This window comes from Anomaloglossus baeobatrachus, chromosome 4 (assembly GCF_048569485.1).
Source record: "Anomaloglossus baeobatrachus isolate aAnoBae1 chromosome 4, aAnoBae1.hap1, whole genome shotgun sequence".
NCBI classification, from domain to species: Eukaryota; Metazoa; Chordata; class Amphibia; order Anura; family Aromobatidae; genus Anomaloglossus; species Anomaloglossus baeobatrachus.
The window spans coordinates 267,315,957-267,338,031 of NC_134356.1; the positions used below are offsets into that span (position 1 = coordinate 267,315,957).

General features: G+C 49.4%; 1 protein-coding gene across 2 annotated transcripts in view; it reads left to right on the plus strand.

Moving 5' to 3' along the window:
- Positions 1–2,449: 2,449 nt before the first annotated feature.
- RXYLT1 (ribitol xylosyltransferase 1) overlaps positions 2,450–22,075 on the plus strand; it is a 47,123-nt gene continuing 27,497 nt past the window's right edge. The window contains exons 1-2 of one of the 2 annotated variants that reach the window (XM_075344818.1): positions 2,450–2,642; positions 10,250–10,420. In XM_075344818.1, the coding sequence (XP_075200933.1) occupies positions 2,492–2,642; positions 10,250–10,420 (322 nt within the window). In that variant the 5' untranslated portion in view covers positions 2,450–2,491. Of the gene's footprint in view, positions 2,643–2,815; positions 2,997–10,249; positions 10,421–22,075 lie in introns of those variants that run through there. The other variant, XM_075344819.1, reaches the window with a different exon arrangement.

Below are 22,075 nucleotides of genomic sequence, written 5' to 3' on the forward strand. Positions count from 1 at the left end.
ATTTGCTTGTACCTTTAGGATACGTTCCCACAATCCGAGCACACTGCGTTCTACAAGCGGGTGTTGTCAACAGGAGAACTCAGCGTCAGTGCCCATGGTCAGAGATGTTGCCGCTGCATATTTTCGCTGTGTTCTGTCCACTGAGAACATTCGCATCTCCGCAAAAATAATTTGACATGCTTCAGCTCGGGAAGCCATGCCGCAGGTCAGTTTATACTGCTGAGAATAGAAGCACAGTGGGCAGTAGATTTCTATATCATATGCGATCGTACCCGCCCCCATTGTATGTGCAGCCCGTTCAATTTGTTGAATGTGTCGCACAAACGAATAACCCCCCCGTCACGCGTACTTACCCGTCCATACGACCTCGATGTGGGCGGCGAACGTCCACTTCCTGAAGTGGGAGGGATGCTCAGCGTCACATCGACGTCACGCGGCAGCCGGACAATAGAAGCGGAGGGGCGGAGATGAGCGGGACGTAAACATCCCGCCCACCTCCTTCCTTCCACATAGCCGGCCGGGAGCCGCAGGACGCAGGTAAGATCTGTTCATCGTTCCCGGGGTGTCACACACTGCGATGTGCGCTACCCCGGGTACGATGAACAATCTGACATTCAATTTTTAGGAATTAAACGACGTGCATGCGATGAACGTTTTACCGTTCAATCGCAATCGCACGTACCTGTCACACATTGCAATGTAACTTACGATGCCGGATGTGCGTCACTTACGACGTGACCCCGCCGACACATCGTAAGATATATTGTAGCGTGTAAAGCGCCCTTTAGGGTACCAAAGGCGGACGTGCGTTTTAACCTGTGAAATTTAGGCATCTTAGGGTATGTGCCCACGATCCGGACTTGCTGCATCCTGGACACAGCATATCTTCTCCTGTCGGGCCGTGAGTGTTCCCCGCAGGAGAACGCAGCTGCCTGTGCCCACGATCAGGCTTTGGGAAGCTGCAGACTTTCTCTCTGTTTTCATTGCGGAGAACACTCACGGCTCTGCAGCAATAAATTTATATGCCGCGGCTCGGAAAGACTCACCGCAGGTCAGTTTACACTGCGGAAAACACAAGCAGAGGGCACAAGATTTCTATAAATCCATTAACTGTGTTTGTACTGTACAACGCAGCGTTTTGGAAGCAGCAAAAACATGCTGTGTCCAAAATGTTGTGAACCCTGATCGCGGGCATGCAGCCTTACGATAAGTGCCCACAATCAGGAATAGCAGCGTTTTGGACTCAGCGTATTGTTGCTGCGTCCAAAACTCTGCATTGTATAGTACAAGCACAGTGGATGGATTTATAGAAATCCCATGCCAACTGTGCTTCTTTTCTCCACACCATAAACTGACCTGCAATGGCTTTCCAAGCTGTAACATGTCAATTTATGCTTGGGGAGAACACTGAAAATATACAGCACCCAGAACCCGGATCGTGGGCATGGACGCTGCATTCTCCCACAAAAATGTTTCTGCAGAAGCCTTGCTGCGTCCAGGGCACAGCGTGTTCTGATAATGTGCACCCACCCTAAGGCCTCTTTTACACGTCCGTGAAAATCACGCACATTTTTCACGGACGTGTCAGAGGTGCGCATTGCCCTCCGTGTGCCGTGTTTATGGCACACGTGTGTTCTGTGTGTTATCTGTGATAACACACGGAGAACGAGAACTTTCTACTCACCTGTCCCTGGCTTCGCTGTCCGTGGTGCTCATCTTCATCGCCGGTCCTGCCGACTCCCCGCTGCTGCTGCTTCCGGCCGCAGTGAAGTGAATATGCAATGAGCAGCGGTCGGAAGCAAGTGACAGCTGCGGCAGAGACAGGAGGGCTGGAGAAGGTGAGTAAAGTTTTTTTTTCTCGCAGACACGTGCTCACGGAACACATCTATGTGGTCCGTTTGCGTTCCGCGTGACCCATTTGCGTTCCGTGTGACACCCGTGATGCCGGAGAATAACGGACATGTCTACGTGTGGAGCACACGGGCACACGTCTGCTCCACACGTACACACGGTCCATGGCAGAATACGCACATGAGCGTAATGGGTCTAGTGTGCCTGTGTCTCCAGTACGTGAGGAAACGGACCAAACACGGACGTGTGAAGGAGGCCAAATGCAAATCTATGTGGAAATTCCTCACAGAAATTGACTTGTTGCCGCTGCTTGGAAAAATGCTCAACAGGTGTTTACACAGTAAAACACAAGCACAGTGGTCATGAGAGGTCTATACATCCCAACCACTGTGCTTGTACTGTAATATACAGCGTTTTTGACCAGCGAAAACTAGGGCCTCAAAAACCACGCGCATACTCAGTGTGATTATACGTAAGAAGCTGTGCGCGCAGCGCATGAACGCGCCGCTTTGCTTGTAACCGGAAGTCAGGCCCCTTTATACTGCTCGGTCCAGCAGCCTGTCCCAGCCCCTACCAATCAGAGCACGGGGAGGGGGCGGAGTCTGCTAGCACAGGAGCAGAATATGGCGGCTGCAGCAGCATGAGATTCACCCGAAAGAAGTTCTGCTGTTCCGTCCTAGTGCTCCTGTACTGCGCCTTCTCCTTCTACGCCGCCTATAATGTCTTCTTCCGACCGCCACAGGTGTCACGGGTGCACAGGGTAGTGAGCAAAAAGGAAGCGGGCAGCAGAGGTAACGATGTGTGCAGCGCTGCACCGTGCCATGGTGTATGAGAACGGCCGATGGTTCCCAGTATGTAACGGAGGAGAGTAACCAACCACGTCACCGCTGTCATTTCCGAAAACATGAATGAGCGCAGTGCCCTGATTGGTCTGTGTAATTCAGTCCTGAGGGTGTAGTGTGCACGTAGCCGGGAGCGCAGTCCTGCGGGTGTGAGGGGGACACTGCCTATAGCAGGTCGTATTGTACAGGAAGGCGAGGTGTAATTACCCCTGCCCAGGAATGGCGGTACTCCTGCCCAGAGGACGCAGACTATGCTTCACAATACGTGGTTACTGAAGTGCGCATGTCAGCGGTTTATATGTGGTAACCTTTACATATGGACTATTTGGATATGTATAGGATTTTAGAGCTGTTGTCTGCCATTCTGTCTTTATACTTTTGATACTAATGGCTATTTATTTCGGGCCCTTAGATACATACAGTATATCACAAAAGTGAGTATACCCCTCACGTTTTTGTAAATATTTTATATTTTTTCATGGGACAGCACTGAAGATATGACAGTTTGATACAATGTAAAGTAGTCAGTGTACAGCTTGTATAACAGTGTAAATTTGGTGTGCCCTCTAAAGCGGGCTTTGCACGTTGCGACATCGCAAGGCGATGCTGCGATGTCGCACGCGATAGTCCCCGCCCCCGTCGCAGGTACGATATTTTGTGATAGCTGGCGTAGCGAAAATTATCGCTACGCCAGCTTCACATGCACTCACCTGCGCTGCGACCGTCGCTCTGGCCGGCGACCCGCCTCTTTCCTAAGGGGGCGGGTCGTGCGGCGTCACAGCGACGTCACACGGCAGGCGGCCAATAGCGGCAGAGGGGCGGAGATGAGCAGGATGTAAACATCCCGCCCACCTCCTTCCTTCCGTATAGCCGCTGGCGGCAGGTAAGGAGATGTTCCTCGCTCCTGCGGCTTTACACACAGCGATGTGTGCTGCCGCAGGAACGAGGAACAACATCGTACCTCTCTGCACCGGCATTACGGAAATGTCGGAGCCTGTACCGATGATACGATAACGACGCTTTTGCGCTCGTTTATCGTATCATCTAGAATTTACACACTACGACATCGCAAGTGGCGCCGGATGTGCATCACTTTCGATTTGACCCCACCGACATCGCACCTGCGATGTCGTAGTGTGCAAAGCCGCCCTAAGGTGGGCTTTGTACACTACGACATCGCAGGTGCGATGTCGGTGGGGTCAAATTGAAAATGATGTACTTCCGGCATCGCATGCGACATCGTAGTGTGTAAAGGCTCGATGATACGATTAATGAGCGCAAAAGCGTCGTAATCGTATCATCGGTGCAGCGTCGGCGTAATCCATAATTACGCTGACGCGACGGTCCGATGTTGTCCCTCGTTCCTGCGGCAGCACACATCGCTGTGTGAAGTTGCAGGAGCGAGGAACATCTACCGGCGTCACCGCGGCTTCCGTAGGATATGCGGAAGGAAGGAGGTGGGCGGGATGTTTACATCCCGCTCATCTCCGCTCCTATTGGCCGCCTGCCGTGTGATGCCGCACGACCCGCCCCCTTAATAAGGAGGCGGGTCGCCGGCCAGAGAGACGTCCCAGGACAGGTGTGTCCATGTGAAGCTGCCGTAGTGATAATGTTCGCTACGCCAGCTATCACAAGGATATCGTACCTGCGACGGGGGCGGGGACTATCGCGTGCGGCATCACAGCATCGGCTTGCGATGTCGCAATGTGCAAAGCCCACCTAAGGCTAGGTTCACATTTCCGTTGTTTTGCATCAGTCACATGCGTTGCTTGATGCTTGTCACTGATGCGTTGTACAACGGGTGACAAGAATTGGAATGCATCGTCACAAGAAAGCGGATTCCGTTGTAAAACGAGTGATCGTTCACAATAGCCGGCTGCCGGCTTTTGAGAGCGATCAGATGATCTCCCGGCGGCCGGCTATTGTGAATGATCAGCTGATCGCTCACAGAAGCCGGCCGCCGGGTGATCAGCCGATCGCTCACGGAAGCCGGGTGATCAGCCGATCGCTCACAGAAGCCGGCCGCCAGGTGATCAGCTGATCGGCCGCCGAGAGAGAGAGCATGCGCAGCAAAAGCAAAAGAATTCCGCTGCTCAAAACGCTACATGCTGCGTTCCTGCCGACCGATGGTCAGGCGTTCCACGACTGATCAGTCGGGCGGCGGATGCATCGCAAGGGCATCAGTCACAATCCGCTGCGCGTACAAGTCTATGGGAAACAACGGAATCCGCCAAACGGATTGCGTTTATCAGAGCGGCGGATTGTAACTGATCATAAACAACGGAAATGTGGACCTAGCCTAACTCAACACACAGCCATTAATGTCTAAACCGCTGGCAACAAAAGTGAGTACACCCCTAAGTGAAAATGGCAAAATTGTGCACAATTGGCCATTTTTCCTCCCTGGTGTCTTGTGACTCATTATTCATACAAGGTCTTATGTGTGAATGGGGAGCAGGTGTGATAAATTTGGTGTTATTGTGGCGCCCCTGAGGTTACGTTGCAACAGAAGTACTGCACCTCAGCCAGATGTGTGGTGCCCCATCCTGGGTAAGAAAGAGGCCATCTATTGGTTCACGCACCAAAAACCTGCAGACACCCAATAGTTAGCTCACACATTAGATCAGGGCCGGGGCAGGTCCCATTAATGCCGCATAGCGACCAGTAGTCTGGTTATGGCACTTAAGCCCGGTGCACTGTCTCTAGAACCATCCAGGGGGTGGAGCTTAGTGGGTGAGCTGTGTGAGGTAAAATGGACGGAGCTTTGAAAATTGTCGGTTAGGAGAGTCAGTCAGGAGGAGGGAGGAGACCGACTAGGGGTGAGGGCCCCAGGGGTCTTGCTCAACTGAGGAGATGGAAGGAAGAATCCCAGTGACCTAGGGGAAGTGTCAGATACCCCTATAGTCACGTTTCACAGACAATTGCTCAAGGTGAAGGGATTGGTCGCAAACTGGGTTTTGGACCCTAGGCTAGGACGATACTTCAGGACTTCCTAGTAACGCCAGAGGCCAGGGTGGCTGTACGCACCTTTGGGCCACAAGCAGCACACAAATCCACTGGAACTGGAAAGGTGCTACAGAGGACTAGGGAGCCAGGCAGACAGAAGTCCCATTGCAGGTCCGCGGCCCGTGGCTCAGGGCACTGTGTGTGGAGGCGCAGGACAGGAGGGAGAAAGTCAGCGCAGAGAGACGGCCAGGAAAGGCAAACAAAAGGGAGAACCTGTACTGGCCTCGGACTTACTCGGGATGGGTGGTTGCCCATCACTGGGGATCCCAGCACACTGTGCATGGACTAAAAAGGCTGTCAAGCTTCAATCAATACAGTGAGTAAAAGACTTGTTGCAAAGCCCTGGTGTCGTCTCCATTCCTCCTGTGTCACAACCTGCCCTGACAGACTTTTTAAATCACCAACGGTCGCCCCGGGGTCCTGCTCCACCTGTGGGGAGCAAGAACACCTCAGCTGCGCCCTCATCACCTGCCTCGGGGAACACACAGCGCAGCAGCAGCCCATTTAAACACAAAACCACAGGTGGCGTCACAAACTTTATTTTATTAAAAATACAACTCCCATCATCATCCCCTTTATTCATTAAATGACTCCGCCAGGGTCACGGAGTCGGACCCCGCCACCGCTGACATCCCCGGACTAGTCCGGCCTGATTCAAAGTACCCCCGGCCCTGTAGTTGGGCGTATCATGGCTCACACTCTCTCATACTGGTCATTGGAAGATCAACATGGCACCTCATGGCAAAGAATTCTCTGAGGATCTGAAAAAAATAATTGTTGCTCTACATAAAGATTGCCAACACCCTGAATCTGATCTGCAGCATGGTGGCCAAGACCATACAGTGGTTTAACAAGACAGGTTCCACTCAGAAGAAGTTGAGTGCATGTGCTCAGTATCCTATCCAGAGGTTGTCTTTTCAAAATAATGAGTGCTGCCAGTATTACTGAAGAGGTTAAAGGGGTTTGGGGGTCAGCCTGTCAGTGCTCAGACCATAAGCTGCACACTGCATCAAATTGGTCTATATGGCTGTTGTCCCAGAAGGAAGCCTCTTCTACAGCTGATACACAAGAAAGCCTGCAAACAGTTTGCTGAAGACAAGCAGACTAAAGTCATGGACTACTGAAACCATGTCCTCTGGTCTGATGAGTCCAAGATAAACCTATTTGGTTCAAATGGTGTCAAGCTTTTTTGGCGGCAACCAGGTGAGGAGTACAAAGACAAGTGTGTCTTACCTACAGTCAAGCGTGTTGGTGAGAGTGTTATGGTTTGGGGCTGCATGAGTGCTGCCGAATGCAGGGAACTACAGTTCATTGAATGCCAACATGTACTGTTACATACTGAAGCAGAGCATGATGCCTTCATATTCCAACATAATGACTCTAAAACACCTCCAAGACATTCCCATTGTCTTGCTAAAGAAACTGAGGGTAAAGGTGCAGAACTGGCTAAGCATGTCTTAAGTCCTAAACTCTATTGAGCATCAGTGGGGCGGCATCTTCACACGGAAGGTGAAGGAGTGCAAGGTCTCTAACATCCACCAGCTCAGTGATGTCGTCATGGTGGAGTGGAAGAGGATTCCAGTGGCTTCTGTGAAGCTCTCGTGAATTCCATGCCCAAGAGAATAAAGGCGGTGTTTGGAAATAATGGTGGCCACTAGTGATGATGAGCACTACCATGCTCAGGTGTTCTGTACCCATAACAAGCAGTTGGATGCTCAGATGGGTGGGACTGAAGTATAATGGAAGTCAATGAGGGACTCGAGCATTTTTCCAGGAAATCGGGGAAAATGCTCGAGTCCCCCATTGACATCCATTATACTCAGGTACTAGAGTGGCGCCCATCCAAACATCCAACTGCTTGTTACGAGTACAGAGCACCCAATCATGGTAATGCTCGCTCATCACTAGTAGTGACACAAAATATGGACATGGCCATTTTTCATTTAGGGGTGTACTCACTTTTGTTGTCAGTGGTTTAGACATTAATGGCTGTGTTGAGTTATGTAGAGGGCACATCGAATTTACGGTTATACAAGCTGTACACGGACTACTTTACATTGTATAAAAGTGTGATATACAGTGTTGTCCCATGAGAAGATCTAATAAAATATTTACAAAAATGTGAGGGGTGTACTTACTTTTGCGATAGAATGTACACCTGGTATGTAGATGCAGCACCCACCTGCATGTTTTCCCATCTAGCTCTGCTCTTTTCTGGCTCTTTGAAGTCAACTGTCAATCAACGAAAACGAGGAGGGTAGAGAGAGATGGAAAATAAGCAGGTGGGAAAGTGCCCTTAAATGTTTAGCTCCGCCATGATGCACTAAGCGGTTATAGTTGGTTTGTACAGCCATGGGCTTAGTCTCTTTAAAGGGTTGTTCCTTTCATGAGCTAGGTGTACTTCTTTGCAGGCACCATCTAATCCATGGGTTTCCTTAGTATTGCACAGGTGATAATTTAATCACCTGCACAGTTGATGATTCCAACACCCATGCAATGCTAAGGAAATCCTGAAAACATGCACTGTTGGCGGCCCCGAAGACTGGAGTTGGGGAACCCTGATCCATGCAGGCAAGCAATAAATGAAGGTGTGTGCTTGATCAGCTGTCTCACTAACTCCATAAAAAGAGTAAAATGTGTAGCAGCTAGTGATGAGCGAATGTGCTTGCCACTTCTCATTACTCCATTGAGCATCAGAGTTTAACAATGCTCTCGCTTCCCACTGACTTCCATTATACTCGGTACTCGAGTTCCGCCTGAGAATGTAGAATCTAGGTCCTTGATGCTCGATCGAGTAACAAACACTGGCGAGCACCCCCTCTGATCACTAGTAACAGCTAATTCTCCGTTTACTCATGCGGCAGCCCTTCAGCTGCTTTCACACATCTGTTTTTAGCAGTGCGGCTCAATCCAGCTCAAAAACCTATGCAACGGATGCGGCGAAAAAAACAGATCCGTTGCATACGTTTTTCCATGCGGCCCGTCCGTTTTTTGACGGAGGAGGCTTGATATTGAGCATGCACTGTGCAAAAAAACACTTCCGGGTCCGGATGCGTTTTTTGCCGCAGGACGCCGCATCCGGCGTCCATAGGCTTGCATTGTAAATTGCGCCGGTGCGATGCGTTTTTTCGCCGCACCAAAAAACGTGCCAGACAACGTTCCATCCGGCCGCCGCATGGGCTAAATATGCCGCATCCGGCAAAAACCGGACACAATGCAAGGCCCTGTGGCACAATACGGCGCTAATGCAAGTCTATGCGGGAAAAAAACGCAACCGGCGGCAAAAAAAAAATGGTTGCGGTTTTTCTGCAGAGCGCCGTATTGTGCCGCTCAGCAAAAACCGGATGTGTGAAAGCAGCCTTATTTCTTCACTGGGTGGCTCAGTGGACACCAATCCTAAAAATAGATCTGAGTCCCCACATAGCTGTATGTTTTGTGAGAAAATCCATTGTAATGAAGCGAGGTAGATGTGATGTCGTGAAAATTCATGCCAACGCCACTAAACGGTACATTTTATTGCGCTTTTCTCTATAGTGACCCTGAAACTCCCAATAACCCGTTTAAAAAAAATGCATCAAAACTGTGAAAACAAATGCAGAAAGAAACACAATATTTAGAGCAGATTATTGCATATTTTGGTGAGGACACTTGAACAAAAACAAGGTGTTTTCACACATGGGAACATGTATGGGATATGTCTGTGATGGGATAATTCTTTTTAAAGGGAACCAAACATCAGGATTTTCGTGTATAAGCTGCAGCCAGTGCAGCACTGGCACTATCAGGCACAGTGTGTACATACCATCAGGGTGCAGCTCGGGTGTTTAGTCAGTGAAATCCAACTTTATAAAGTTTGAAAATTCGTGCACTTTTTGATTGACGTGTGCACCTCTCTCCTAATGTCCGGGCGTGTTATGGACGTATGTAAATTTCTCTGTTCAGAAACATGGCGCCAGGGTTGGCGCCTGCGCATAGCGCTTATCTCCGGCGCCATGTTTCTGAAGGCCGCTGTACTTTGTATTTTGCAAGAGAGGGCGGCGCATGCGCCCTCACTTCTTCAGATCCCGTTGTGACCGCAGGAGCGCGCGTGGTCACAACAGGACTGCAGAACAGCTGATGGGAGGACGCAATTACCTGCACCTAAGTAAGTATGCAGTAAGTACAGTGGGCTTCAGAAACATGGCGCCGGAGATGAGCGCTATGCGCAGGCGCCCAGTTTCTGAAGAGAGAAATTTACATACGGCCAGTGAGAGGGAGGAACAGGTGGCGGGGGGGGCGGGGATACATGTGCATAACCTGCCCGCACATTAGCAGCGAGGTGCACACGTCAATCAAAAAGTGCACGGATTTTCATACTTTATAAAGTTGGATTTCACAGCCTAAACACCCGAGCTGCCCCCTGATGGTATGTACAGCCTGTGCCTGATAGTGCCAGTACTGCACTGGCTGCGCCTTATACACGAAAATCCTGATGTTTGGTTCCCTTTAAAGGATTTTTCCCAATAGGATATTCCTTGTTTCTCTAAATGAAACCTTTCCTAACTTGTCAGGGTCTCTCTATTTTGGCAACGAACAATGGAATCCCTGGGAAGAAGATGAAAAGGGACATAAGGGCTCACGATTGCAAAAAGTAGAAAATAACTGGAAAGACCTATTTAATCAGAACTCCCATCAAGAACAAGCAGAACTCCATGTGCAAATTTGGGGCAAAGCTGCTATTGGTAAGTGATGGATCTAAAATGCTGTTCATGTAATTTTACACAATGAGGCATTCACCATTTTTAATATATGGGTTTGTAGTGCATAAAAGTGTGTGTGTATATAATATATATATTATACATACACATACACACTGAAAAAAATATAAACAGAACACTGTTTTTGCTCCCATGCTTCATGAGCTGAACTCTAAAGGGTACTTTGCCCACTGCGACATCGCTAGCGATCTCGTTAGCGATGTGAAATTCTAGATCGCAAGTGCGATCTCTTGAGATCGCACATAGGTCATTTCTTTGTCGCTCCATTGGGAGACCCAGACAATTGGGTGTATAGCTTCTGCCTCCGGAGGCCACACAAAGTATTACACTTTAAAAAGTGTAACCCCTCCCCTCTGCCTATACACCCCCCCGTGCATCACAGGCTCCTCAGTTTTTATGCTTTGTGTTGAAGGAGGCACACATTCACTCATGCTCCCATTTTAGTCAGCAGCAGCTGCTGATTGTATCGGATGGAATAAAAGAGGGCCCCTAACAGGGCCCCCGGCATGCTCCCTTCTCACCCCACTGAGTCGGCGGTGTTGTTAAGGTTGAGGTACCCATTGCGGGTACAAAGGCTGGAGCCACATGCCGTTTTCCTTCCCCATCCCTTAGGGGCTCTGGGAGAAGTGGGATCCTAACCGGTCATCCAGGCACTGGGACCGGGCTCCCTCTGCAGCCCCTGTGGGATTCTGACGGACAGGAGACTGAGTATCATCAGGGACAGGGCCCTGCATCTACAGGTACTCTGTGTCCCCTTGGGGACGGTGCATGGAGCACCTTGGCCTCAGACGCTGCAGCGGCCGCTGTGTTAGAATGACGACCGGGACTACCGCGCCTGCTTTCCGGCCGCGGTTTTAAATTTAGTCCCCGGCTTTTGCGGCCTAGTGCCTTAAACTCCCGCCCCCGGGCCTGCCAGTCAGGGGTAAGGGCGGGACGGTCGGCCTGACGCCGACAGTGAGGGCTGGAGCACACTTAGGTGTCCTCCTCCCCCCTCACTAATCACTCTGGGGCACCAGATTCCCGCACTTTTTTAGTTACGCCCACGGCTCCCTCCTCCCCTGTGAACGCCGACAGCCATGTTTTAAGCTCATTCTGCCGGTGGAGGACTTCTGGCTGCAGCTCTGGGAGACCCGAGGCAGGGAATCTTGTGGCCACACACCGCTTGAGCGGTCGGTAAGCCACACCGGTCACCCGGTGCTGGTCCCCCTAGGGTGCCGAACTGTATATATATATATATATATATATATATATATATATATATATATATATATATATATATATATATATATTATATTTGTATACATTTTATCGGTTCGGCTGTACTGTTAGCTTGTGGCCGGCTTCCCCTGTCCAGGTGGCAGGGACGGAGTTTGCAGTTTTAGCTGAGAAACTCTGAGTCACTTTCACAATCCATGGCTCAGTCTATGGACAAATGGTCTGCTAAGATACTAGAGGCCCTGCAGTCCAGACCGGCCCTTACACAGGCCCCGGGCACTGCGGGATCGCCCCCAGGCCCCTCTTGGTCTGCGACGAAGCGTGCTTCTGGGGTGGCCTCTAGCTATTACGTGGAGGACTCCGGCACGGACCGCAGTCCCAGACCGGCTAAGCGGGCTCGCTTAGAATCTTCCCCGACTTCATCACGCTGTTCGGGGTCTCAGCTTGAGGACTCTCTGGAGGATGAGGCGGAGGTCGCAGCCCAGGACTCTGACCCTGACGTTGCTCTCAATCTTGATACACCTGAAGGGGACGCCATAGTCAATGACCTTATAGCGTCCATCAACCAGGTGCTAGATCTATCTCCCCCGCCTCTACCTGTGGAGGAGTCGGCTTCACAGCAGGAGAAACACCAGTTTAGGTTTCCCAAACGTACTCGGAGTGCTTTCTTCGATCACTCTAACTTCAGAGATGCTGTCCAGAAGCACAGAGCTTTTCCGGACAAGCGCTTTACTAAACGCCTTAATGACACACGTTACCCCTTCCCCTCTGACGTAGTTAAGGGTTGGGCTCAATGTCCCAAGGTGGATCCTCCAGTCTCTAGACTGGCGGCTAGATCCGTAGTAGCAGTGGCTGACTGTTCATCGCTCAAGGATGCCACGGACAGGCAGATAGAGCTCCCAATGAAATCCATCTATGAAGCCATAGGCGCGTCTTTTGCCCCAGCCTTTGCAGCAGTGTGGGCACTCCAGGCTATCTCAGCTTGTCTGTCTGAGATTAATGCGGTCACCCGTACCTCTGCTCCGCAAGTAGCGTCTTTGACTTCTCAGGCGTCAGTATTTTCATCCTACGCCATGAATGCTGTCCTAGACTCGGCTAGCCGTACAGCCGTAGCATCCGCCAATTCGGTGGCGGTCCGCAGGGCCATGTGGCTACGCGAATGGAAGGCAGACTCTGCTTCCAAGAAGTTCTTGACCGGTTTGCCTTTTTCTGGCGACCGATTGTTTGGCAAGCAATTGGATGAAATTATTAAGCAATCCAAGGGAAAGGACTCGTCCTTACCCCAGCCCAAACCAAAGAGACCTCAGCAACGAAAAATTCAAGCGAGGTTTCGGTCCTTTCGGCCCTCAGCCAGATCCCAATCCTCCTCGTCCAACAGGCCACAGAAGAGCCAGAGGAACTCTTCTGCATGGCGGTCTAAGTCACGTCCTCCAAAGACCGCCGGAGGCACCATCTCCAAGGCGGCCTCCTCATGACTTTCGACCTCCCCAAACCGCATCCTTGGTCGGTGGCAGGCTCTCCCGCTTTTGCGACGCCTGGTGGCCACATGTCCACGACCGATGGGTGAGAGACATTCTGTCTCACGGTTACAGGATAGAGTTCAGCTCTCGTCCTCCGACTCGTTTTTTCAGAACATCTCCGCCCCCCGAGCGAACCATTGCACTTTTTCAGGCGGTGGACACTCTGAAAACAGAAGGAGTTGTGATCCCCGTTCCCCTTCAGGAACGTGGTCGCGGTTTTTACTCCAACCTGTTCGTGGTGCCAAAAAAGGACGGTTCATTCGTCCCGTTTTGGACCTCAAATTGCTCAACAGACATGTGAGAACCAGGCGGTTTCGCATGGAATCCCTCCGCTCTGTCATCGCTTCGATGTCCCAAGGAGACTTCCTAGCATCAATCGACATCAGGGATGCCTATCTCCATGTGCCGATCGCACCAGAGCATCAACGCTTCCTGCGTTTCGCCATTGGGGACGAACACCTTCAGTTTGTGGCACTGCCTTTCGGCCTGGCGACAGCCCCACGGGTCTTCACCAAGGTCATGGCATCCGTTGTGGCAGTCCTGCACTCTCAGGGCCACTCGGTGATCCCGTACTTAGACGATCTCCTAGTCAAGGCACCCTCCCGGGTGGCATGTCAACACAGTCTGACCGTTGCTCTGGAGACTCTCCAGAGGTTCGGGTGGATCATCAATTTCCCAAAGTTAAAATTGACTCCGACCCAATCACTGACTTACCTCGGGATGGAGTTTCACACTCTCTCAGCGATAGTCAAGCTACCGCTGGACAAACAGCGTTCGCTGCAAACAGGGGTGCAATCTCTCCTTCGGGCCCAGTCACACCCCTTGAGGCGCCTCATGCACTTCCTGGGGAAGATGGTGGCAGCAATGGAGGCAGTTCCCTTTGCGCAGTTTCATCTGCGTCCACTCCAATGGGACATTCTCCGCAAATGGGACAGGAGGTCGACGTCCCTAGACAGGAACGTCTCTTTCTCTGGCAGCCAAGACCTCTCTTCAGTGGTGGCTTCTTCCCACTTCTCTGTCGAAGGGAAAATCTTTCCTGCCCCCATCCTGGGCTGTGGTCACGACGGACGCGAGTCTGTCAGGGTGGGGAGCGTTTTTTCTCCACCACAAGGCTCAGGGAACCTGGACTCCGACAGAGTCCTCCCTTCAGATCAATGTTCTGGAGATAAGGGCAGTGTATCTAGCCCTAAAGGCGTTCCATCGGTGGCTGGAGGGCAGGCAGATCCGCATACAGTCGGACAACGCCACGGCGGTCGCGTACATCAACCACCAGGGCGGCACTCGCAGTCGTCAAGCCTTCCAAGAAGTTCGGCGGATTCTGCTGTGGGCGGAGGCCACAGCCTCCACCATCTCCGCGGTTCACATCCCGGGCGTAGAAAACTGGGAAGCAGACTTTCTCAGTCGCCAGGGCATGGACGCAGGGGAATGGTCTCTTCACCCGGACGTGTTTCAAGAGATTTGTTGCCGCTGGGGAACGCCGGACGTCGATCTCATGGCGTCTCGGCACAACAACAAGGTCCCGGCATTCATGGCACGGTCTCAGGATCACAGAGCTCTGGCGGCGGACGCCTTAGTTCAGGATTGGTCGCAGTTTCGACTGCCTTATGTATTTCTTCCTCCTCTGGCAATGCTGCCCAGAGTGTTGCGCAAGATCAGGTCCGACTGCCGCCGCGCCATCCTCGTCGCTCCAGACTGGCCGAGGAGGTCGTGGTACCCGGACCTGTGGCACCTCACGGTGGGTCAACCGTGGGCGCTCCCAGACCGGCCAGACTTGCTGTCTCAAGGGCCATTTTTCCATCTGAATTCTGCGGCCCTCAACCTGACTGTGTGGCCATTGAGTCCTGGCTCCTAGCGTCCTCAGGATTATCTCAAGAGGTCATTGCCACTATGAGACAGGCCAGGAAACCAACGTCCGCCAAGATCTATCACAGGGCTTGGAGGATCTTCTTAGCCTGGTGCTCTGATAAGGGGTTTACCCCCTGGCCGTTTGCCTTACCCACTTTTCTTTCCTTCCTTCAATCCGGAATGGACAAGGGTTTGTCTCTCGGCTCTCTCAAGGGACAAGTATCGGCGCTTTCCGTGTTTTTTCAAAAGCGTCTAGCCAGGCTTCCGCAGGTCCGCACGTTCCTGCAGGGAGTTTGCCACATAGTCCCACCTTACAAGCGGCCGCTGGAACCCTGGGATCTCAACAGGGTTCTACGGGCTCTTCAGAAATCACCATTTGAGCCGCTGCGGGATGTCTCTCTATCACGTCTTTCGCAGAAGGTGGCATTTCTAGTGGCAGTTACATCACTCCGAAGAGTGTCAGAGCTTGCAGCGCTGTCATGCAAAGCCCCCTTCCTGGTTTTTCACCAGGATAAGGTGGTTCTGCGTCCGGTCCCGGAATTTCTCCCTAAGGTGGTATCTCCTTTTCATCTCAATCAGGATATCTCCTTACCTTCATTTTGCCCTCATCCAATTCACCAATGTGAAAAGGATTTGCATTTGTTAGATCTAGTGAGAGCACTCCGGATCTACGTGTCTCGCACGGCGCCACTGCGCCGTTCTGATGCGCTCTTTGTCCTTGTCGCTGGCCAGCGTAAGGGGTCGCAGGCTTCCAAGTCAACCTTGGCTCGGTGGATCAAGGAACCGATTTTTGAAGCCTACCGTTCTTCTGGGCTTCCGATTCCTTCAGGGCTGAAAGCCCATTCTACCAGAGCCGTGGGTGCGTCCTGGGCATTGCGGCACCGGGCTACGGCTCAGCAGGTGTGTCAGGCAGCTACCTGGTCTAGTCTGCACACTATCAGGTGCATACCTATGCTTCGGCAGACGCCAGTCTAGGTAGGCGAGTCCTTCAGGCGGCGGTTGCCCACCTGTAAGAGGGGGCCGTTTCGGCTCTTTTTACTGAGGTATTCTTTACCCACCCAGGGACTGCTTTTGGACGTCCCAATTGTCTGGGTCTCCCAATGGAGCGACAAAGAAGAAGGGAATTTTGTTTACTTACCGTAAATTCCTTTTCTTCTAGCTCCTATTGGGAGACCCAGCACCCGCCCCTGTGCCCTTCGGGCTGTTTGTTCTTTTGTGTACACATGTTGTTCATGTTGAATTGTTCTTTTGGTTCATGGTTTTCAGTTCTCCGAACATCCTTCGGATTGAATTTACCTTAGACCAATTTATAAGTTTCCTCCTTCCTGCTTTTGCACCAAAACTGAGGAGCCCGTGATGCACGGGGGGGGTGTATAGGCAGAGGGGAGGGGTTACACTTTTTAAAGTGTAATACTTTGTGTGGCCTCCGGAGGCAGAAGCTATACACCCCAATTGTCTGGGTCTCCCAATAGGAGCTAGAAGAAAAGGAATTTACGGTAAGTAAACAAAATTCCCTTCTTTACTCATGTGCGACCTCGAAAGATCGCACTTGTGATCTAGAATTTCACATCGCTAGTGAGATCGCTAGCGATGTCGCAGCGTGTAAAGTACCCTTAAGACTACATTCACACGACCATTCCATTTTTATGGACATGTTTTTCCACGGATGCATCTGTCCGTTCCATGTACGGTCTGTGTGACTTCCTTTTTTTTTTTTTTTTTTTGTTTGTTTTTTTGCGGACCGCAAAAACAAAAAAACGGAAGGATAGTTATATACAGTCCAGGGTATCTGGCCAGATTTTGGCCCCTTATAAGGTCTATGGGGAACAGAATTCGGCGTAAAGGGGTAGGAGTAAGCGCTACATACTCGCTGGCACGCTGCTCCTGCAGCAGCTCTTTGTTCATTACGAGCCAGCCGCTCATTAGGCTCATTTCATATTCACTGCTTCCCTGCTCACCGGCGTCTGTGATTGGTTGTAGTCAGACACGCCCCCATGCTGAGTGACAGCTGTCTGACTGCAAACAATCACAGTCACCGGGGAGTGGGTCTATATCGTACAGTACAATAAATAATTAAAAAAAAAAAAAATGGCGTGCATTCCCCTAAATTTTTATACCAACCAAGATAAAGCTTCACAGCTGCTGGCTGTTTTTTTTTTTTAATTGGCTGGTATTCTCAGGCTGAGGAGACCCACGTTATTGTGAGTACCCCAGCCTAAAAATATCAGCCAGCAGCTGCCCGGAATTGCCTGATCCATTAGATGCGACAGTCCCGGGACTTTACCCGGCTCTTACCGAATGCCCTGGTGCAGTGGCAATCGGGTTAATATATGGGATTGATACCAGCTTTGTAATGTCACCTGGCATCAAGCCCTGGGGTTAGTGATGTCACGGCATCTGTCAGATACCCGACATCACAAACCCAGTCAGTAATAAAAAAAAAAAATAGACAGACAAATTTTGATTTGAAAACGCACTCCCCAACATACTCCCTCTTTCACCAATTTATTGGTAAGAAAAAAGCAAATCCGGGTCCGGCGTAATCCAACAAGGGGGTCCCATGACTATCCATACCATACTCACTGTCCCAGTCAATGAAGAACAGAATGTTCCCTATTGGCTAGTAGAGCAATGCAGTGACCGGAGCTAACATCATGAGGTCAGGCCAGGTCACTGCAGGGCATGACAAGCGCTGAATTCATGATGTTAGACGAGCTCATTACCTGCTGTGATGAACGCTGCTGCACTCCTGATGTCAGCGCTCGTCACTGACTTACATTATCCGCCACGTTCACAAGTGAAGTATCGCAAGCGGCCTGTGATGTCACCACTAGAAACAGTCTTGGGCCGCCCGCGAGACTTGATGTGAGAACGCGGCATGCATGGAAGTCAGTGACGAGCGCTGACGTCAGGAGTGCAGTAGACTTCATCACCAAAGGTAATGAACTTTGCTAACCTCCTAATGTCGGCGCTCGTCATCCCCCGCAGCTGCTGACACTGCTGTGCGGGCAGATGCTGACACACTGCAGTGTGAGCAGCTGCGGGGAGCGGGACACAGACTAACAAGTAGTGGAAATTCCTTTCCCAATCCAGCAACACATCCAAGATTGTAAATGTGAATTAAAAGTTCATTTTATTGAAGAGATTATTAAAAATGACGTTAGAAGGACATCCAATAAAATGTTTAAAAACAAAGCGTCTTACGCGTTTCTGGCCATTGTGGCACTTAGCATATGTCTATGACTATCTAAATGAAACACATAATATATAGAAAAAAACCTCATCACTTCCCGGAGTGCTACAGCCGGTCAAACATGCACAGGTTCGCCTAATTATATCAGCAAGGCAGCAGCCTAAAGCATTGCAAAAGGAAGACTTCCAGAATCAATTTAACTCTTTGGGGTGCGCTAAGTATAATCCATTAAATTCCATAAGATCCCATGGAGGAAATATTTATACCCATTACTCTCCATAAATTAACATTTCTCAAAAAGCAGATCAATTATGAATAATTATTATCATGAATATACCTATATGCAATAAATACCAGAAGCATTTAGAACAATAATCAGTATATCAGTATATATACATTAAATCACTTTTGATGTTCATGCCTATTGGCATGCAAGTGTTATATGTCAAAATCCACCTGGCTTCCCTGTCCCGCAGTATCTGAATAAGGTCACCACCTCTTCTGGGGACTGGAATCTGCTCCACAGCATTCACTTTAAAGGAACTAACATCCCCATTATGATTGTATAAAAAATGCTGTGAAGCCCCTGACAGGTTTCTCGAAGCGGGATTCATATCATCATATAAATGTTCCCCAATGCGTCTCCTTAAAGTGCGGCTTGTGGAGCCTACATACTGCTTGCGACATTTTTCGCAAGTTATAATATAAACGCAGTGGTCTGAACTGCAGTTGATGAAAGAATTGATTTTATCGCGTTTCCCAGTAGTGGAACTGACACTCTGTTTGGTGTTATACATATGAGAGCATGTCCCACATTGCTTTTTGCCGCACTTATAGGAGCCGCATGTAACAAATTTTTTATTGAACTACATGCAGGTTTTGCCAGGTATGGATCACTAGGGGAGATAAGACTGCCGATTGTAGGGGCACGTCTAGAAGCAAATCTGCAGCCTGTGTCCAAAATATTTTTAAGAGTTTTTTTTATCTACAGATAGAATGGGCAAAAACTTGCGTACAATTTCAGTGATTTTCCAAAAACTATTAATATATTGGGTGGAAAATACTGGGACACTATTCTGATTTGTTCCTTCCATAGGGATTTTCTGTTTCAAATAGTGTGCTCTGCACTCAAGATTTACTTTATTCTTGGCCCTATTAATCATTGCTCCACCATAACCCCTGTTCCGCAGTCTACCATCAATGACTTCACATTCTTTTACATAGGCTGCCTCAGTACTACAGGATCTCCTGGCCCTAACGTATTCTCCTACAGGTATATTCCTTACTATGTGTTTAGGATGATTACTAGTCGCATAAGGAAGGGAATTCCCTGATACATCCTTCCTGTAGAGTTCAGAGTTGACTCGTTTATTCACTGAGTCACCAACAAGGGTGAGGTCTAGAAAGGAAATAGACTCCCGCTGGCTACAAGAAACAAAATTCTTGCAATGCTTTAGGCTGCTGCCTTGCTGATATAATTAGGCGAACCTGTGCATGTTTGACCGGATGTAGCACTCCGGGAAGTGATGAGGTTTTTTTCTATATATTATGTGTTTCATTTAGATAGCATATGTCTATGACTAAGGGCCACAATGGCCAGAAACGCATAAGACACTTTGTTTTAAAAAAATAAATAAAAAATCAATTTTTTTGGATGTCCTTCTAACGATTGTCATTTTTAATAATCCCTTCAATAAAATGAACTTTTAATTCACATCTACAATCTCGGACGTGTTTCTGGATTGGGAAAGGAATTTCCACTACTTGTTGCTTTGTATTCCTGAACACGGAGTTTATGTCCTTGCACCGTTCTGGGTCTTGGAGCCAGGAGAAATGATCTTGTGGGTGAGCTGAAAAAGACTTTTTTTCCTTGCTAGCGGAACACAGACTGCAGGAGCACCCAACGGAGGTCACACGGAAGTGCTTCCTTCTGGCTTCCAGGAAATTTGCCGACCCATTGACTTGTATTGTGTCACTGTCCGCAATTGCGGAACAGAATAGGACATGTTCCATAATAACGGAACAGATATACGGCATCTGATGTGTTTTTTTTTTGTAGGAGCTTATGCAGACGGAAGTGCTTCCGTGTGTCATCCGATCCTACACAAAAGACATTGAAAAGATGGTCCTGTCAGTAGGTCCGCAAAAAAACAGGAACTGAAAAGGACAGACGGAACGGTCATTTCAATGAGCCGTAAGACTTTTTCTATGTACACAAAAAAACCTTTTTCTCCCAAGTATTATTCACAAATTTGTCTAAATCTGATAGTGAGCACCTCTCCTTTGCCGAGAAAATCTATCCACCTCACAGGTGTGGCCTAGCAAGATGCTGATTAGACAGCATGATTGTTGCACAGGTGTGCCTTAGGCTGGCTACATTAAAAGGCCACTGTAAAATGTAAAGTTTTACAGTATTGGGAGAATTCGGGGGGGTCAGAAAACAATTCAGTATCTACCCTGTACAGTGAAAACTGGGATTCATCCATGAGGAGAACATTTCTGAATCATGCCAGACTCCATAGGCTGTGAGAATTTGGCCACTCAATCGGCTACGACAACGAACTGCAGTCAGGTGGAGAACCCGATGAGGACAGCCAGCATCCAGATGAGGTTCACTGAGGCAGTTTGTGCAGAAATTCTCTGGTCGTGCAGACTGACTTTTGCAGCAGCTGTCCGGGTGACTGGACTCAAATGATCTTTTAGTTGAAGATGCTGGATGTGGATGTTGAGGTCCTGGGCTGGTGTGGTTACGCATGGTCTATGGTTGTGAGGCCAGTTGGATGAACTGCCAAATTCTCTGGAACGTCTTTAGAGATGGCTTATTGTAGAGTAATCATCATAAGAGACGGTAGAACCGTGGCACACACTGTTGTGTAAAAGTCCTTGCTTTATTATCAATGTATAAAAGGTGAGCCGGTTCGAGACCACCCCGGAGGATGACAGCCATTTTGCATTGCTGCACTTCTACAGGTCTACAGAGAAATTAACATTCTATTCACAGGTAACAGCTCTGGAGGACATTCCTGCAGTCACCATGTCAATTGCACACTCCATCAAAACTTGCAACATCTGTGGCATTGTGCTGTGTGGTAAAACTGCACATTTTATTGTGACCAGCCTAAGGCACACCTGTGCAATGTGATGTGGTTGGATTATATCTCTGCAAAGTGGAAGTTCTTACCAAAACAGATTTACACAAATGTGAAAACAATATTTGAGACAGGCCTTTTGAACATAGAAAAAGTCTTAGATCTTTGAATTCAGCTCATGAAAATGGGAGCAAAAACAAAAGTGTTGCGTTTATATTTTTGTTTAGTATATATATTTACTCCATATGATCATGGATTTCCTGAACAATTTTTGAAATGCACACTTAACTTTTGTAAACATGGAAAGACCGCCAGCTCTAAACGACTGTTGATCATTGAATAGCCTGTTTTACACAGGTGTCATGGGGTGTGAGGGGATAACACTGAACTGGGGCTCAGGCTAAGGGACCCTAGCTATCCCTATTCCCAGAGATGCGTCTAATGGTGATGTCTGGGCCGCCTTCCTTTCCCTGCTCCTGATCTAATAACCCCTCTCCCCCACCCCAGGGGAAGACCGGGGCAGGATAATAATGGTTGAAAGCACAGATAAGGACAAACTGGGGAAACCAAAACTCTTATCACGCAGCACGCTCACACAGAGTAATCAGACAACAAATAAGGAGAAAAATAAAGAGCAGGGAGGAAATAACCAGAAGACAGGAGGAATTCCACAGCACACCAAGGAGCATGCAGTAAATCGCCAGTTACTGGAACACAACAGCACACGGACTGGTTTAGTGAAAGCTATAGGTGTCAT